The 19,808-nt window shown below is 44.8% G+C and overlaps 1 protein-coding gene across 4 annotated transcripts; it reads left to right on the forward strand.

Annotated features, from left to right (window-relative positions):
* Positions 1 to 9,293: 9,293 nt before the first annotated feature.
* LOC142491437 (uncharacterized) lies at positions 9,294 to 19,482 on the forward strand. 4 transcript variants are annotated; one of them, XM_075594013.1, is made up of 3 exons: positions 9,294 to 9,744; positions 12,802 to 13,607; positions 16,672 to 19,482. In XM_075594013.1, the coding sequence occupies exons 2-3, from the start codon at positions 12,897 to 12,899 to the stop codon at positions 16,909 to 16,911; spliced, it is 951 nt and encodes a 316-aa protein (XP_075450128.1). In that variant the 5' UTR covers positions 9,294 to 9,744; positions 12,802 to 12,896; the 3' UTR covers positions 16,912 to 19,482. The 4 variants fall into 4 exon arrangements, with proteins under 4 accessions (XP_075450128.1, XP_075450126.1, XP_075450129.1 ...); XM_075594011.1 differs by lacking the exons at positions 9,294 to 9,744; positions 16,672 to 19,482 and adding exons at positions 11,769 to 12,049; positions 14,756 to 15,059; XM_075594014.1 differs by lacking the exons at positions 9,294 to 9,744; positions 16,672 to 19,482 and adding exons at positions 11,769 to 12,049; positions 14,327 to 14,745.
* The last annotated feature ends 326 nt before the right edge of the window (positions 19,483 to 19,808 follow it).

Consider the following 19,808-nt stretch of genomic DNA (forward strand, 5'->3'; position numbering starts at 1 on the left):
CCTGAGCATACAAGGTGCTCTTTATGCAATGAATATACAGCCAGATGGCTCATTAAGTGGGACCTGACTCAGGTTTCCTGGGCTTAAGACGTTGTCACTAGTGACATCTTGTCAGACAATACTAGTCTGCCAACCTGTCCGACTCGCGGCCCTGTAACTAATACACACCCATTTTATACATTGGTTAACCATTTGTGTAGCTGTGCTGTGTACCAACACAGGCAGGATATGCGTTCATGAGATACCTATCTGGGCGCATAGTACTCTACTTACCTGCTTTCAATATTGCGGTACCACCTTTATGCAGTATTACCTTCAGAGATCTCCTTATATGTCAATAGAGACATCTTGACAGACGTGTACAGTCTGCCTTGTTGTCCAGACATTTATTTGTTGAGGTGGGATATGACGTTCCAATAGAAGCATCCTAGCTTCCGTCTCTCACCACCCATATACATCAATGGACATATAGTATGTATCCATTCTGAGATATCTCCATGAGGAAGGCATGATACATTGTGAGCATGCTACACACAAAAAGGGGGGCCCCCGCACAGCTAAAGAGTAGTGAGGAGCTCTCTAGGTAGGATACAATGGCATAAACTATAAGAAAAGGGAAACCTAGTGAGTGAGCACTCAGTCACAGAATAGGTAATGTAATTGTATTAAAAACATTTTATTGTCATCAACGAATATAAAATAAAGGGATTTAAAATAAACAGCATACAACGTAACTGTAATCAAAATAACATTGCTGTAAAAGCTATGTTGATAATACATATGGAAGAATGTGACAATTGGTCAAATTCTCATGCTGTACATAACAGCCTTATAGAAATAGGGATTAATATTATTCACTGCTATATTAACTGCCTTAGTGGCCAGTGATACATGTGGGTGAAATGGACCAAACTAGCTAGGAGCTAAATATACCAAAACTGGCCAACTGATACCCTAACTGGTGATAAGTACAGGTAAATCTCAAAATATAGAAAGAGGTAATACAGCAAAGTGCACCTTGCAGAGATTATCCCTTTGTGGGGGCACGTAGCCACTATTCCGTCAGTAGGGATAAACTACAGCATAGGGTAAATGTAACGAGGCAGTTAATACATGTAGAGATCACAAAGCCAGGTCGGTACATAAGGGGTTAATCTAGGAAGCAAGGCAACAGGACAAGGACAAGACAGGATCAGCAGAGGCAAACACAGAGTAACACAATCTATGCTCAGCCAAAGTGCCAGTGGCACAGCTGAGCATATATAGGCTTTATTAGCCAATCCCCATGGGGAGTGGAGCAGAGGAGCGGCCTCCACAGAAGCCTGTGATAGGTTCCAGCCTATGAGCAGGTACAGCTGTTAGTATCAGCTGATGATGTAGTTGCCACGGAGCTTGGGGGCATGGTGCACATGTCATGTGCGCGCGCTGCGCATTGGGAGTGTGCGGCGCGATCTGGAGGCGGAGCCCGAGTTTGCGGCATCAGGTGACGTCACTGCTGCGCGCATGCCCGCTGTGCGTGTCAGGAGAGGAGTACGGGCTGAAGGTGCCCCACGCGTGCGCAGAGCTGCGCGAGAGGAAGTGCGGGGTAGGCGTGCATCCGTAATACTCACAGTACCCCCCACCCCTTCAAGAGAGACCTCCGGACAATCCTTGCGAGGTTTTAGGGGGTATTTCAGGTGGGATTTCCTGACCAGCTCGGGCGCATGGACCTGATGATGCGGAATCCAAGAGCGTTCCTCGGGTCCGTATCCTTTTCAATGAACCAGATATTGGATGGTTCTCCTTGATACCCTGAAGTCTATGATCGCCTGTATGTCGTACTCCTGCTGCCCCTGTACGAGTTGGGGAACCGGTGGTGCAGGAGAGGGATCCGAGAAACGGGGACTGCGGAATGCGGGTTTCAACAAAGACACATGGAAAACGGATGGGATCCTCATAGATGCTGGGAGTTGTAATCGATATGCCACTGGGTTAATCTTTTCCAGAATTGAAAAAGGGCCCAAGAATCTTGGCGCCAGCTTGAGTGTGGGGACTTTTAAGCGTATGTTCCTAGAGGACAGCCATACCTTGTCTCCTGGTCTCAAGTCAGGTATCTCTCGGCGGTGGCGGTCTGCTTGAACCTTCTGTCTTGATGAAGCCTTCCTAAGGTTCTCCTGAATCCTGGTCCATGAGGACTGTAGGGCTTGAATCCGGTTGTCCGCTGCCGGAACCCCAGAAGAAAGAAGTGTGATGGGTAGTCGTGCAGGGTGAAATCCGTAGTTCACGAAGAAGGGTGACTCTTGGGTAGATTCACTCCGTAAGGAATTGTGTGCAAACTCAGCCCAGGGAAGGAGCTCCGTCCAATCGTCTTGGGTTCTCGGTGACGAAGCAGCGCAGATACTTCTCCAAGGACTGGTTGTCCGTTAGTCTGGGGGTGATACCCGGAAGAGAAGTGCAGGGCTATACCCAACCTTTTTGAGAACGCTCGACAAAATTTGGAAATGAACTGGGGCCCCCGGTCGGAGACGATTGTCAAGGGGATTCCATGGAGACGGAAGATTTCTTTAGTAAAGATGTTCGCCAAAGTAGGAGAGTCCGGTAGGCCCTTGAGTGGAACGAAATGCGCCTGCTTAGAGAAGCGGTCAATGATTACCAAAATAGTGTTCATGCCCCTGGAAATAGGCAGCTCAACGATGAAGTCCATTGACCAATGGTTCCAGGGGCGATCAGGAATGGGAAGCGAAAGCAAAAATCCCTGAGGTTTACTGCGGGGGACCTTGTTCCGGGCGCATGTGGTGCAAGCTTTGACAAATTCGCTAATATCTCCTCGCATGTTGGGCCACCAAAAAGTCCATTCAATAAGGTCTGTAGTTCTCTTGGTACCCAGATGACCCGCAGTTTTGGATGAGTGGCCCCACTCCAGAATTTTCCTGTGGTGAGATGGTGCTGCAAAGAGACAACCGTCCGGAACCTCCAGACCCTCCGGAATCTTGGACTGGTCCAGAAGAATGTCGTCTAGGATATCGAACGTATTGGCGGATATGATGTATTTGAAAGGAAGTATTGTCTCTGTTCTGGCCTTGGTTCTGTCCACGGTTAGAAATTGACGAGAAAGAGCGTCTGCTTTCAAGTTCTTGGAGCCAGGTATAAAATAAATAATATAGTTAAAGTGGGGAAAAAAAGAGACCAGCGGGCTTGACGAGCTCCCAGGCGTTGAGCACTCTCCAAATACATAAGATTTTTGTGATCCGTTAAAATCGTGATTGGGCTCTCCGTACCCTCCAACAGATGCCTCCACTCCTCCAAAGCGAGCTTGATAGCTAGTAATTCTCTGTTACCCACATCATAATTTTGTTGTGCTGGGGAAAATTTCTTTGAAAAGAATGCACAAGGGTGTAGATTACCTGAAGGCGACCTTCTTTGAGACAGAATGGCGCCAGCTCCAATGTCGGATGCATCCACCTCTAATGTGAATGGAAGTTTGGGATTGGGGTGGATCAGGACCAGTGCTGAAACAAAGGATTTCTTCAAGAAGTCAAAGGCCTGAGTAGCTGCAAGTGGCCAAGACGTGACGTCGGCTCCTTTCTTAGTGAGAGCCGTGATCGGAGCGACAATTGATGAGAAGTTGTGAATAAATCTTCTGTAATAATTGGCAAAACCTAGAAATCTTTGAATGCCCTTGAGGGAAGTGGGGAGCGGCCAATCCACGATGGCTTTCAGTTTGGAGGGATCCATGGAAAACCCAGAGTCAGAGATGATATACCCGAAGAATGTAGTAGAAGTTTGATGAAAATTAAATTTTTCTAATTTGGCGTAGAGATGGTTCTGACGAAGGCGTAGTAGTACCTGCTTGACTTGTTTAATGTGTTCTGGGAGAGATTTAGAGAAATTCAAAATGTCATCGAGGTAAACGATAAGAAAGTTATTGAGGAGATCTCTGATATATTTACGAAATCCTGGAAGACCGCAGGAGCGTTGCACAGGCCGAACGGCATGACCAGGTACTCGTAGTGTCCGTCTCTTGTGTTGAAGGCCGTTTTCCACTCGTCGCCTTGTCGAATCCTCACAAGATTATATGCGCCACGTAGATCCAATTTAGAAAAAGTTGCTGCTCCTTGGAGACTGTCAAACAGCTCGATAGTCAATACACGGACGAAGTGTGCCATCCTTTTTCTTGACAAAGAAAAACCCTGCCCCCGCTGGTGAAGAAGATCTCCTGATAAAGCCTTTCTTAAGATTCTCCTGAATATAATCTGACATAGCCTTAGTCTCAGGAAGAGAGAGAGGATATGATCGCCCTCTGGGGAGGACGGAACCTGGCAGAAGATCTATAGGACAGTGGAAAGACCGATGGGGGGGAAGAATATCAGATTTGATCTTATCAAAGACATTTCTGAAGTCTGAGTAACAGTCCGGTAAAGTACACTGTACCTCTTCGGGGTTCTTCACACTGCAAATCGTCTGCCGTGCTACAGCGCAGGTCGTGGAGCACTGCTGGTTCCAAGAGATGGGATTTTGTTTGGCCCAATCAATATGCGGGTTATGACGTTGGAGCCAGGGAAAGCCCAAAATGATTTCAACAGACGGAGAGTGAATGACGTCCAGGGAGATTTCCTCCAGGTGGGTTTGCTCGATCAGAAGGGACAATTTGCTGGTCTGTAGAATAATGAAGGCTGGTTGTAGAGGACGTCCATCAATGGCCTCTAGGCCCACCGAGGCTTTCTTCTTCTCCAGAGGGATGTTATTCCTTCTAGCGAATTCTTGATCTATGAAATTACCACCGGAACCGGAATCGATGAATGCAGATGCGGCAACCGAGAGGCCTGGAATCTGGAGCGACACTGGGATCAAAATCCTGTTTGGTAAGGATTCCTTAGTAATAAAGGAGTTGGAGAGTGTTCCTGACTTGAGAGGGCAGCAAAGAGCCAGATGGCCCGGATTACCGCAGGAGAGACAAAGGCCGGACGCTCGACGACGCTGTTTCTCAGAGAGGGATAGCTTGTTGCCGCCTAATTGCATGGGTTCCGGAACATCAGTAGCGGAAATCTCTGGAAAAGAGGAGTGAACAAGCGGTGACTTGACGCATACCTGATGAAGACATGAACGCTCGGATCTCTTCTCCTGCAGACGCTGATCCACACGAATGCAGACCGCTATAAGCTCCTCCAGGTCAGCTGGGCACTCCTGCGCGGCGAGTTCATCCTTCAGTTGTTCTGAAAGTCCCTGCCAAAAGGCTGAAGAAAGAGCCTCGCTGCTCCACCCGTCTCTGAAGCGATTGTCCGGAATTCCAAGGCATACCTGGCCACCGGACGGTTCCCCTGCGTGATGTGAAAAAGGGAGGAGGCAGCAGTAATTTTACGAACCGGGGTGTCGAAGACACATCTGAACTCTTTGGTGAATTGCCCAATATCTTGTGTGAGATCCCCTCTCTGTTCCCAGATGGGAGAGGCCCAGGCCAACGCGTCACCTGTGAGCAGTAAAACAATATAGGCTACTTTAGATCTTGGTGTAAGGAACCGGGAGGGTGACATCTCAAACTCTATAAAGCACTGGTTGAGGAACCCATGACATTCTATGGGATCTCCGGAGTACTGGTTAGGAGTGGGGAGTCGTGGTTCGGAAGAAATGGGGTTAGCCGGAGGAGTAGAGAGGAGTGGAGAGAAGGTGGGTATGTTAGCCTGTAGTACTTGCATAGAGAGGGTCTGAAGGTCCTTCTGTAGTTAGTCTATGCGACGATCAGACTGCTCTAAGTACTTCTCGAGTTTGGAGAACATAACGGCATGAGATGCCACCATATTCCCCACCTCAGCGGGGTCTATGTTTGTGGGGCTGAGCATACTGTTATGCTGTGCTCACCACAAACAGGACGAGACCCCGGTACTGAGATGGGAATAGGTAAACACCAGCCACAGACATGGGGGCCACGTCTGGAGTGTAGGATAGTCTTGGTAGCAGGGTCTGGAGTGGAGAGGCCAGGGTAGTTGTATACTTGCCAGGTTCAGTGCAGGAGAGGTCCAGAGTTGGAGAGAGCAGGGTAGTTGAAGTTCAAAGCCGAGTTCAGGATTCCAGATAAGCGGGTGGTCAAAGGCAAGCCAGGTCGGTACACGAGGGGTTAATCCAGGAAGCACGGCAGCAGGACAAGGACAAGACAGGATCAGCAGAGGCAAACACAGAGTAACACAATCTATGCTCAGCCAAAGTGCCAGTGGCACAGCTGAGCATATATAGGCTTGATTAGCCAATCCCCATGGGGGGGTGGAGCAGAGGCGCGGCCTCCACAGAAGCCTGTGATAGGTTCCAGCCTATGAGCAGGTGCAGCTGTTAGTATCAGCTGATGTAGTTGCCACGGAGCTTGGGGGCGTGGTGCATATGTCATGTGCGCGTGCTGCGTACTGGGAACGTGCGGCGCGATCTGGAGGCGGAGCCCGAGTTTGCGGCATCAGGTGACGTCACTGCTGCGCGCATGCCCGCTGTGCGTGTAAGGAGAGGAGTACGGGCTGAAGGTGCCCCACGCGTGCGTAGAGCTGCGCGAGAGGAAGCGCGGGGTAGGCGTGCGTCCATAATCCTCACAGGCAGCAGTTCCGAACTGGTTACCTATGGGGATCCATCAGTTCCTTCCCCGGGTTGGCTCGGCCTCTGGTGCGGGGTTCAGCGCATCCACCCTTGGGGATTCCAGCATAGGTGGGATGGCTCCTCATGGGAACATATACAGCAATAACCACAATGCACAGCGGTGATAAGCAATTCTCTTTACCAACCAGTCCCTCCTGATACATCAACAACAATAAGAACAACAACACACATTGTTCCCAAATGCCCCCCAAAGGGTTCCAATCATATCCCGTCTGTAGGGCACCTTAACAGGCTTGGTGTCTAGCAAGGCAACCCCGAATGTATGTGAAGGCAGAGGTACCCTCCCTGGTGTATTTGGTGGTGCACGTGGGTACCTTCCTGGATACAATGGTGTAGCCAGGCAATCCTCCTTAGTTAAGATAGAAGGAACTGCTCTTATGATCCCACGTAGCGGGGCCTCCAAACAATATGCCCCTCACTCCTTACTTCCGGCAGCCGCGCGGTAGTACTCCTTAGCGATTCATCCTGCTCTGTCGCTCCGCTGGTACTCAGCTACTATGATTGTCCCTGAGATATGGCCGTCCTTACAGCTAGGGTGGCTCAGGGCCTATGGAGTTCCCTGGGCAGCCTAACTTGCTTCCCGGACACAACCTTCTCTTCCGCGGTCTCCGACAGTTCTGACACACGGCCTCCAGTCTCTCAGAGAATATCCTGTTCCTCCAGGAGATATCCTCTCTCTAGTCACTTTGGGAGTGCTAACATGTCATCCGCACCTCCGCCTAAAAGTCAGAGGATCAGCATCAGCACCCCCTAGAGGTGTAGAGGACTACTCTGCTACATATGTATTTATGATTTAGATATAGATATATGGGGCTGTTGAGTGCGCGTGTTTGTGTGTGTAAGGGGGGGGGGGGCTGTAGTTCGTGTGTAAGGGTGCTGTAGTGTGTGTGTGTGTGTGTGTGTGTGTATGTGTGTAGTGGGGCTGTAGGGTATGTGTGTGTTTGTGTTCAGGAGGTGTGTAGTGTGTGTGTGTGTGTGTGTTTGTTTGTTTCTTTGTCAGCGAAACCACATTGATGTCTAGCAAGTGATGGTGCTAAAGTAAGTTTCACTTTAATATGAGTGGATGCTTGACCTGTCAGGTACAATAACATAGCCACTTTGGGTGGTCGTGGTGCTTTTTAAATGTTTTCCTCTGTACCAATTTTAATGCAAAACTCCCTCCGTGCAAAGACTATCTTGCATTCCCTTCAGTGAAAAATAGTTCAACTGTCCCTAGTTATAAAACTCCCTCAATGTTTTAAACACTTTCACTTGCTTACAGCCTTCTGAAAAAAAATTCCCTCAAGTCAATGAATTGAATGAAAGATGAACAGATCTCACACATTTTCATTACGACATCTGCAAATCATGTGACTAGTCATTTCTGAGCATCTCTTACTGTGGGGGAGTTATATTGGTTGTCAGAGCTTTACCGCTGGGAATGTGGACTGGTGACAAACCTCACCTGCAGCAAAGGTGTGCTGTGGGTTTAGTATTCGGAACGTTAGAGCTGCTAGATCTTGCTCGATGATCAATCCACTTTGTGGAACACAGAAGTGATTGTTTTGTTTTCATGCTGTTCAAGTCACACTGGTTGTTACCCGCCTGAAAGAGTTTCAGTGTTCTGGCCATGGTGGGTCTGAGTGTGCGGGGGATGGCGGGTTGCAAGGAGTTGCTGGAGCTGCTGGGAACCCGTGAGCTGCTGGATCTGGCAAAGACGGTTACAAAGTGTGAGATGCAGTTGCAGAGCAGAGAAGCTGAGAGCCCCGAGCTGCAGAGACAGGAGGGAGGAGATGTAGACTGAATATGTGAGCTGCAGCCTGTAACATAACAGGACACTCAGGTGAAAATAGCACCATTCTAATGATACATACATTTTAATTAACCAAGAGAACATTACACCATTGTACTGACGGACATATTGTATGTACATTATTATTACCCAAGGATGATAACATCCTAATGACATATACATTGCATGTAACTAAGGGAACTAATCACACTAGTCACAAGTATAATATATCTAACCAGGGCAACATGACACCTTAATGACATGTAGAATATATGTAACCAGAGAAATATAATAACATCATAATGATCGATCCAGTATGTGTCAGATTGGGACATTCATTATATATGAGTAACCAGGAGGAGAGGATGACACCACACAAATGAAATACACATTACAACTAAACTTCCAATGTCTTAGCTGAGATTTCTTACTTTCTCCTCCCATCCCGTTGCTTGCTTTATCGCTTGCAGACCCTCAACCTCAGATTGCTTGCTCTCTCCTAGTGTACAGTTCACAACAATTGGCCATGTGTGTTTTGAGCCAGAAGTACAGCAGTTAATACTCTTGTGTGCTAGAGACACCTTTAACACAAGCTGGCACTGTGGAACAATCCTTAGTCGGCATTTCTATTTTATTTTGTTTCAGGAGCCATTCGTGCGGTAATAACATATAGTCACAGTGCCACAGAGCTCTTGAAACGGAGAAACGTTCAACGTGATGTTATCTATAAGTATCTTGTGATGCAGAATATCATTGTGCTGCGTACAAGTGAAAAGCTTGAACTTAACAAGCATGTTCTTGAGCAAAGGAGAGACCCAGTGGTTGGACAGAGACCACCACCAGTATCGCTGCTCAGCCATAAGCATGGGAAAGGTCCAGTTGCTCCTAGCATGCAACCAACAGGGGGGGGGGGGAGGGGGAGATGGGACACTGTCTCAGGCACAGCCGGTGCTGGAAGTTGGGCCTGGCCAGAGGTCAGGTCTAACTTCTACATCTGGCTCCTGGGCCTCTGATTGCCGCTGGGCCCCAGTTATCCCCAGCTACAGTGTGCCTCTACCCCACCGGGCCTGGAACTTCCCTGCTGAACTGGCCACTCCCCAACCAAACCGTATTCTACCCTGCTAAACCTTCACCTCACCTGCAGGGCCCCTCTCTCCCCTGAATGGCCCCTCCCTCCCCCCAACCCAGCCTGCCTCTCCCCCACAGGACCTGCACCTCCCCCGCTGGGCCAACCTCTCTCCTGCCAGGCCTTCCTTGCCTGCCTCTGTCCCGCTGGTGTGCACCGGAAACCGGGTCCGTCCGGAGGTCAGGCCTAACTTAATCTTACATTGAGAAGAGCGGCGCCTGATACCACCCCTAAGGTATTTCTGATGGTTTGTCTTGTGTGGGAGGGGGTATTATTGTGTGTATTTTGATGGGGAAGGTTGGGGGGGGAATTGTGTTCAATTGTGTCTGGAAGGGGGGGGAATTGTGTTTGTAGTTGGGGATTGAGGAGGGAGTGGAATTGAGAGAAAGGGGGGCATTGAGTAAAAGCAGAGGTGAGGAGTGTGTGAGAGGGAGTGAGCAAGAGAGAGAGAGGGGCTGTGTACGTGAGGAAGAGATGGGGAAGAGTGAGAGACAGAGAGGTTGGAGAGTGGGGATAGAGGTAGGGCGATAGTGAGGAAGTGTGGAAGAAGGGATAATGAATCGCAAAGCTGCTTGGGGGGAGGAGGGAGCAGTGAAACTCTAGTCCTGGACCCTGGGAAAACTGTCAGTGGCCCTGGCTCCTGGTATCATAATGAACTAATGGTATTAACCAAAGATGTCTTCTGCCGTTTTTTCCAGGGAGCAGGTAAGCAGACTCAAATGGCCATTTGCTTTTTTTTTTTTGCTATAATAAGCGTGTAGTTTAAGTTTAAAGTTGAGATTCCAAGGGGATCTGCTACTCCCAAGCTTGTCCTTTAGAGCAGATACCTATGGCAGTAACATGTTTACTGGAATTAATCGGGGGGGATTCATGTCTTTTATACAAATAATTCAGACACAAGAAAATTAAATGTTTGTTTTATATATGTATGTATTTCTTGATTTATATAGCGTCATTTATGTACATAGCGCATCACAGCAGTAATACATGTGATATAATATAACACACAACACATTTTTGCTTTGGATAAAAGCCCTATAAAAATGTAATAAATAAATAATGCGAATAAGTGCTTCAGACATAAAGTAACATTAAGAAAATGAGTCTATGTCCCGAAGAACTTACAATCTAATGTATTCATTTTTAAGCATGGTAGATTACCTTTAGGAGAGGCTTTAGATCTTCTATTGTGTGATAATGCTCTGTTTTCATAAAAACAGTTTGTTCAGACAAACTTCCTATTTCTCTGTAGGCCTATATTTTCTTATTATCCTATACTTAGATTGTAAGCTCTTCGGAGCAGGTACTACTTTACCTATTATCACTGTCATGTCTGAAGCGCTTATTCCCATTATGTGCCGTATTATTAGGTCACGTGGATGGCGCTATATAAATTAGATATACATGTATACAGTACATAATAGGGGCAGGAAATGATATTAGTAGGGAAAACCTTTAATTGACCAGCATTCCCCCTTCAAAATCCCTTTTGGAAAAAATACATAACCCATTCATTCCCGAAGGGACTACAATACAAATATATATAATTACAAATTCTAGTTCGATAATGATTAGAATGTTTCGGAGAATTTATCACGTTACACAAATTGCCAAGCAATGCGGCTCTGCAATTCGTGCCAGAATATATATATATATATATATATATATATATATATATATATATATATATATATATATATATATATATATATATTTTTTTTTTAAGTGTCAAGCAGGAATATACAGACTGCACCATGAAAATTATTTAAACGTTACTTGGTGGAACTGAAAACTTACTTTTTAGAGTTTCTTGGTTACAAACACGTACAACATTGATTAATCCTCTTGCTGCCAGAAGGGCTGGGAAGTGGCTAATATCTGTATTGTAATTTGATTGTTGGATGAACATACAGCACAACCTCCTAAGCCTGATTTCTCAAAATGGGACTCAAAGCGCTTCACAATTACAACATAGCTCGTGGTACACAATGCTGTATATACACTTGACAAAGGTCCGTGTTTGGACCGAAACTTCGTTCAGTCCACAAATAAGTTTTATTTTTTCACAAAGACGTGGTGTGCTGGCCTTCCATGACTGGATTACTTTCTTAATATACTTTTACAGACACGTCGTGACAAGCTAAAGATCTATGTTTGGTGCCTGATGCACAAGGAATTGGTTACATAGTTACATAATGTCATAATAACATAGTAGGTGAGGTAAAAAAACAAAAAAACAAACCTCACCTGCAGCAATAGGTGTGCTGTGGGTTTAGTAGGCGGAACGTTAGAGCTGCTAGATCTTGCTCGATGATCAATCCACTTCGTGGAACACAGAAGTCATTGTTTTGTTTTCGTGCTGTTCAAGCCACACTGGTTGTTACCTGCCTGTCAGTGTCTTGGTATTCTGGCCATGGTGGGTCTGAGTGCGCAGGAGAAGGCGGGTTGCCAGCAATTACTGAAACTGCTGAGGACCGACAAGCTGTTGGCTCTGGCAGAGACTGTTACCAAGCACACGATACATGTGCAGAACAGAGAAGGTGAGAGCCCCGAGCTGCGGAGACAGGAGGGAGGAGATGTACTGTAGACTGAATATGTGAGCTGCAGCCTATAACATAACAAGACACTCAGGCGAAAATAGCACCATCCTAATGATACATACATTTTGATTAACCAAGAGAACATTACACCATTGTACTGATGAACACATGTACATTATTATTACCCAATGATAACATCTTAATAACATACAGTATACATTGCATCTAACTTTGCATAGGTTGAACTTGATGGACTACATCTTTTTTCAACCTCATCTACTATGTAACTAAGGGAACAAATCACACTAGTCACAAGTATAATATATCTAACCAGGGCAACATGACACCTTAATGACATGTAGAATGTATGTAACCAGAGGAATGTAATAACGTCATACTGATCGATCCAGTATGTGTTAGATTGGGATATTCATTATATATGTTCAACCAGGAGAGGATGACACCACACTAATGATATACACATTACAACTGAACTTCCAATGTGTTAGCTGAGATTTCTTACTTTTTCCTCCCACCCTGTTGCTTGCTTTATCGCTTGCAGACCCCTCAACCTCAGATTGCTTATTCTCTCTTAGTCTACAGTACACAATACAGTAATTGGCCATATACTGTAAGTGTTGTGAGCCAGAAGTAAAGCAGTTAATACTCCCATGTGTATTAGAGACACCGTTAACACAAGCTGGCATACTGGAACAGTCCTTAGTCTGCATTTCTGTTGTATTTTTTTTCAGACGCCATTAATGAGGTACTATCACATAGTCACAGTGCCACAGAGCTCTTGAAACGGAGAAACGTTCAACATGATGTTATCTATAAGTATCTTGTGATGCAGAATATCGTTGTGCTGCGTACAAGTGAAAAGCTTGAACTTATCCAGCATGTTCTTGAACATTGGAGAGACCCAGTGCTTGGACAGAGACCACCACCAGTATCAATGCTAAGCCATAAGCATGGGAAACGTCCAGTTGCTCCTAGCATGCAACCGACAGGGGGAGGGAAGATGGGACAATTGTCTCAGGCACAGCCGGTGCTGGAAGTTGGGCCAGGCCAGAGGTCAGGTCTAACTTCTACATCTGGCTCCTGGGCCTCTGATTGCCACTGGGCCCCAGTTGTCCCCAGCTACAGTGAGTCTCTACCCTACCGGGCCTGGTCCTTCCCTGCTGAACTGGCCTCTCCCCCACCAAACCGTTTTCTACCCTGCCAAAACTTCACCTCACCTGCTGGGCCCCTCTCTCCCCCGAAGGGCCCTTCTCTCCCCCCCACCTGGCCTGCCTCTCCCCCGCTGGACCTGCCCCTCCCCCGCAGGGGCTACAGCTCTCCTGTCAGGCTTTCCTTGCCTGCCTCTGTCCCCCCCACCCGGCCTGCCTCTCCTCCGCTGGACCTGCCCCTCCCACGCTGGGCCTGCCACTCTCCTATCAGGCCTTCCTTGCCTGCGACTGTCCCGCTGGTGTGCACCGGAAGCTGGTTCCGTCCAGAAGTCAGGCCTAACTTAATCTTACATGCAAGGAGAAGAGCGGCGCCTGATACCACCCCTAAGGTAATTCTGCTGGTTTGTATTGTGTGGGAGGGGGTATTATTGTGTGTATTTTGATGGGGAAGGTTGGGGGGGGAATTGTGTTCAATTGTGTCTGGAAGGGGGGGGAATTGTGTTTGTAGTTGGGGATTGAGGAGGGAGTGGAATTGAGAGAAAGGGGGGCATTGAGTAAAAGCAGAGGTGAGGAGTGTGTGAGAGGGAGTGAGCAAGAGAGAGAGAGGGGCTGTGTACGTGAGGAAGAGATGGGGAAGTGTGAGAGACAGAGAGGTGGGAGAGGGGGGGATAGAGGTAGGGCGATAGTGAGGAAGTGTGGAAGAAGGGATAAGGAATCGCAAAGCTGCTTGGGGGGAGGAGGGAGCAGTGAAACTCTAATCCTGGGCCCTGGGAAAACTGTCAGTGGCCCTGCCTCCTGGTATCATGATGAACTAATGGTATTAACCAAAGGTGTCTTCTGCCTTTTTTTCCAGGGAGCAGGTAAGCAGACTCAAAGGGCCATTTGCTTTTTTTTTTTGTGTTGCTATAATAAGAGTGTAGTTTAATTTTAAAATTGAGATTCCAAGGGGATCTGCTACTCCCAGCTTGTCCTTTAGAGCAGATACCTATGGCAGTAACATGTTTACTGGAATTAATCGGGGGGGATTAATGCCTTTTATACAAATAATTCAGACACAAGAAAATTAAATGTTTGTTTTATATATGTATGTATTTCTTTATTTATATAGCGTCATTTATGTATATAGCCCGTCACAACAGTAATACATGTGATATAATATAACACACAACACATTTGTGCTTTGGACATCACGTCAGACGCATTGACACTGACGTCATCACCGCGCGCTGGAACAGATTGATCCGCGCGACTGCTGCAGAGGCTTGAAGTACAAGGAGCCATCTTTCCAGGACTCTAACATGGCTACATTGAAGACAGCCTGCCCTGGACACTTGTTGGGATATTGATCCTGCTACTGCTAGACCGGGATTACCCCAAGTTACTGCAGAAAAATCGGATGGTGGTGATTATATCACACAATGCTTGATTTTATTGCATTTTTGTAAGCGCATTTCTTAACCCCCTTCTCCCCCTCCCCTCATTAAATTTACTATTTTACGCTATGGGTGTGCGCTCTCTCTCCCCTTTTTTCCAATAGATTCCCTGTGGACGTGGTTTGTCCATTTGAGAGCAGCAGGAGACCCTTCATACCAGAACCTACATCATTATTGGACAATCTGAGGACTGGTTTTTACACTCTTTTTTTTCTTTTGAATTTGTATATTTGCAAAATCTATGCATTTATCTTTATGGTTATAGGTTTGATTATTATATGTGCTAGAATCATTTAGTATTTCACTAATATTTGTGTATCTTATTATTAATCACAGTCGGTTTATTATATATTTTTTATATTTAATTTATTTTATATACTACATTATATTCACCTATTTAACCATTATCAGAGGCGCTGCTTTTTTCTTTTCTTTTCTTTGTTTTAGATATATATATATATATATATATATATATATATATATATATATATATATATATATATATATATATATATATATATATATTTTTTTTTTTTAAGTGTCAAGCGGGAATGTACAGACTGCACCATGAAAATTATTTAAACGTTACTTGGTGGAACTGAAAACTTACTTTTTAGAGTTTCTTGGTTACAAACATGTACAACATTGATTAATCCTCTTGCTGCCAGAAGGGCTGGGAAGTGGCTAATTTCTGTATTGTAATTTGTTTGTTGGATGAACATACAGCACAACTCCTAAGCCTGATTTCTCCCAATGGGACTCAAAGCGCTTCACAATTACAACATGGCAAGCGGTATGCAATGCTGTATATACACTTGACAAAGGTCTGTGTTTGGACCGAAACTTCGTTCAGTCCACAAATAAGTTTTATATTTTCACAAAGACGTGGTGCTAGCCTTCCATGACTGGATTACTTTCTTAATATACTTTTACAGACACGTCGTGACAAGCTAAAGATCTATGTTTGATGCCTGAGGCACAAGGAATTGGTTACATAGTTACATAATGTCATAATGACATAGTAGCGGAGGTAAAAAAATAAATTTAGACATACTGTATGTTCATCAAGTTCAACCTATATTACATTTAGACAACATATACAGATACTTTATCCTATATTTGTAGTTACAGTATTTTTATCCAGAGGAAGGCAAACAGAAAACCCCAGTGAAACATTTTCAATGATTTCTCAAAATAGGAGAAAATGAATTTATTACTGACTCCAAATAATGCCACCCAGATTGCTGATCATCATACTTCCCTTGTTTACTTATTTGGTATATATCCCTGTATACCTTTCCTTTCTCACAGTCTCCATGTGATAAATTCCTAATGAATTACACATTGTAACTGCCCTTACTGTAAAGCATCCTTTCCTGCTGATGGAATCTCTTTTCCCCCAACCTGGATGTAAGAAGTGAGTTGTCATGTACAGTGAAGCTGACATTGGGATTTGAACAGGGTTTTTCTATGCTTCTGGATTAGTGGAGCTTTGCAAACTGACAGGAGATTGTTGTTGTTTTTTTGTCAATACTAAGATTGCTAATAATGATGATAATTCATTATGGTATCAGTGCTTATTACACTGGTTGTAAACACTTGGTATTTGAAATACTGCACACTGATGGAGTGTGCTAGAGCAGTGGTGCCCAACTCCAGTCCTCAAGACCCCCCAACAGGTAAGGTTTTAAGGATATCCCTTTTTAGTACAGGTGGCTCAATCAGAGTCTCGAAGACTGAGTCACTGTTTGAGCCACCTGTGCTGAAGCTGGGATATCCTTAAAACCTGACCTGTTGCTGGGGCTTTAGGATTGGAGTTGAGAAACCCTGTGTTAGAGTATTGGCCTTTATTACCATACCGGGGATCTCTCGGTATTGAACTGCTCATCAGTTAAGGACAGAAGCGGTGTTTTCAAAGGTGATCTATAATGTGTTATGTGATAAAATGATTATATATTACAGGATACAGTTATTTGTTGTATTGTTTTTAAAAAGTACATTGTTTATGGCGTTTTTTCAGCTTTTGCAGGTCAAGAAAAAAGACAAGTCCGTCCCTCGGTCACTTTACTGTGGGATGCTTGGAGAAGAACTTCTGAACTCTCAGAAACCATTGCTCGAACAAGAAAAGGGTGACTGGGGACCACAGCACTTCTGGGAGGATGTTGTACATGACATAACACAGCAGAATCTGTGCGAAGCGCTTTTTTTTTTTGTGTGTGTGTTTTTTGTTTTTCTTATTATATACACATTGCTTAGCTGAGCCTGCAGTGTTTTTTGGTACTAGCTTGTCATGCAGCGTCAATCATAGTTGGATGTTTAAGGTTTTGGATATGTGTTGCACATATGTATCTGCATATGTATCTTGAAAAAGGTCAGTGTACAAAACGGAAACGTTAATCCTACCATAAACTACTTTTCATAAAGAAGTCCATGAGCACGTGGCCCAATTCTGCTGTGTTCCTGTTTCCCCAACTGACCTGCTGCATTCCTGTGGCAACTACAGTATCTACATGTTCTCATAAGGGGCCAGACCTACAGCAAAGGATTAAGGAATGTTCATAATTGATCATCTGGCCACAATTGTGTATAACTTTGCTCAGAAGATATATTCGGATGAGTCATTAATGATGTATTGTATTTAAACAGTAGTTCAAGTAAAGGTGCACTCATGGCACAAAGTAAAGAAACACCACGGTTGCACTGCAACAATAGTCTTTAAAATATCATACATTTTGTAGCTTAGCGGTGTGCTTTGAAACTTTAAAAAAAATAATGTTGACATCATAATATGTCCTGCTAATAAGGAGGAAGCACTGGTGATCCTCAATTATTGCAATTATGGGGCAGAGATATTGGGGCAACAATTGGGGCTTTGAAAAACTGGGATCTAATTCCATGGTTAAATATAAGAGACAAATTGATGAATTTACTGACTTTTGCAGACAACACATGTGGATTGATGAACACAAAGATAAATTCTTCATAAAGAATAATCTGTTACGACCTTTTCTTAATTGGAGGTTTTGGCGCCGTTTTCTGATGACGCGCCCATAGGGGGTATATATGACATTCACTGTTATTGACACTTTATCTTGACAAAGGTTCGCAAGCGGATCGAAACATTGATCCTTGTACAATAAGTGTACGATCTTTTGAAGACCAGTGGAGTGCATCTACTTCCATTTTATTATATTTAAACAGTTCATAATGCTAAAAAGGATGTTTTCCAGATGTACAAGCGACGTTATACCAAATTGTAATCTGAGAGGAAGAGTGCAAGTCGAATCTAGTACCAATGTTTAAATTCAATGTGATCTTATGCTCTTTTTGTTGGAATATGGTACCTACACCTTATCATTTCCCCCCTCCCCCAAAATCCTATAATGTTTTTATGGTTTTGCATAGCACCCTCAGAAAAATCAAAAAGGGGTATTCACAGTTAGCACTCAATAAGCACAGGCATAGAGAAATTCTGCATTATAATCTAAAGGACTGCTAGGACACTTTAAAAGCATGTTTTTTTTAGGCATCATACAGTGCATGACATGTCCAAAGTAATTGTTTTTTTCTATTGCAAGAAGTATATAGGTGAACTGTACAAAAAAATTTGATTTTGCAATGTTCCATCACCAGTTAAACCATGGCCAGGCATAGAGAACGTAGACACGTTCATGACACAAATGGCAATTTAAAATTCACAAACTCATTTATTTTAATAGAGAGACTTCCTTGTTTTATGTGGGTGATAGAAACTTGAAATTAATAAACTGAAACGTTACTCCACCCTATTCAATATGATGAGAAATTAATAAACAATGCAATTACGTCACTTGAATTAACTGTACATAACCTTCTCGCCACACTGAAAAAGGGCCAGCGAGAAATATTTCACATGTATCTTACCAAAATTTCAGATATTAGTGTTCCGAGGCCTACCTCACTCTGGTCTTTACTTTGAGAGTATTTATATTACTGTGCTGTTCTGAAATACATCACTAGCTTGTTTTTGCATGTAGTATTCTAGTCAACAGTCTGTCGTTAGAAAAATAGTCATACCGGAGACTTCCGGTGATGTCACGGTGCATGGACGCCTGAGGAGATCGCTCCAGAGCCCTCCGATGAATAGCCTATTATAATACTCACCAACTCATTGAAAATTGCCTCTAAAGACTCGGTGAGGACAAGGGTCTCACAGGGGATGAACAGTAAGCTGAAGAAACCCACCCAGCAAAGCATTACTAGCTTCTTCATGCCGCAACTAAAACCCATGGAGAGCTGCGGGACCACCCAAAATGGTGGCCCGGCGTGTTCGACGGAAGGCTCAGCTAGCCTCTCTGCTCAGTCGGGGAAGATCTGTCCAGAAATAACAAAGGACTATCTAGAGGGGCTCTTCACCAAAAGGAGACAGGGGTTCCAAGAGGACCTATCCAGAGCTATAACTACCCTCAGAACAGACATGAACACCCTAACCGAAAGAACAGACTCACTACAAAAGAAAGTAGAGGAAATTGAACAAACTTACTCCTCTGCTGAAGATGAAATCAACCGTCTGAACTTTGAAATCCGAGCTTTAAAAGAAAATGCGGAAGAGCAAGAAAATAGAGACCGGCGCCAGAATCTCAGAGTGCGGTATATACCAGAGTCAGTGGATACAAACCTGCTGCGACCTTACCTGCTCGATCTCTTTTCTCACCTGATCCCTGAACTCAAACATGAGGAGATAGAAATGGACCGCGCACATAGGTCCTTGGAACCCAAATCCTCTGACCCGAAGAGAGCCAGAGATGTAATCATAAGATTTAATTCTTACTAAATTAAAGAAAGAATATCAACTGCCAGCAGGGATAGAGGAGATATTCAATTCCGCAACTCCCACCTTGAAATATACAGCGACCTGTCAAAAGCGACAATAGACAGACGAAGGGAGCAGAAACCCATAATGCAAAAACTGCGAGAATGCAAAGTAAAGTACAGGTGGGGGTTTCCCTTCAAATTGGTGGCGCAAGTAGGGGGGAAGTTTCACACAGTATCTTACCTTGAAGATGGCCCCCGCTTCCTGAGATGTTTGGGACTGCACAACGCCGGCGGCGACGCTGCAGCTGAAGAGGTTGAAGAAGAGAGGAACAGCCAACCCCCTGCAAAAACACCACGAGCCTC

The sequence above is a fragment of the Ascaphus truei genome, chromosome 3 (assembly GCF_040206685.1).
Source record: "Ascaphus truei isolate aAscTru1 chromosome 3, aAscTru1.hap1, whole genome shotgun sequence".
Classification (NCBI taxonomy): Eukaryota; Metazoa; Chordata; class Amphibia; order Anura; family Ascaphidae; genus Ascaphus; species Ascaphus truei.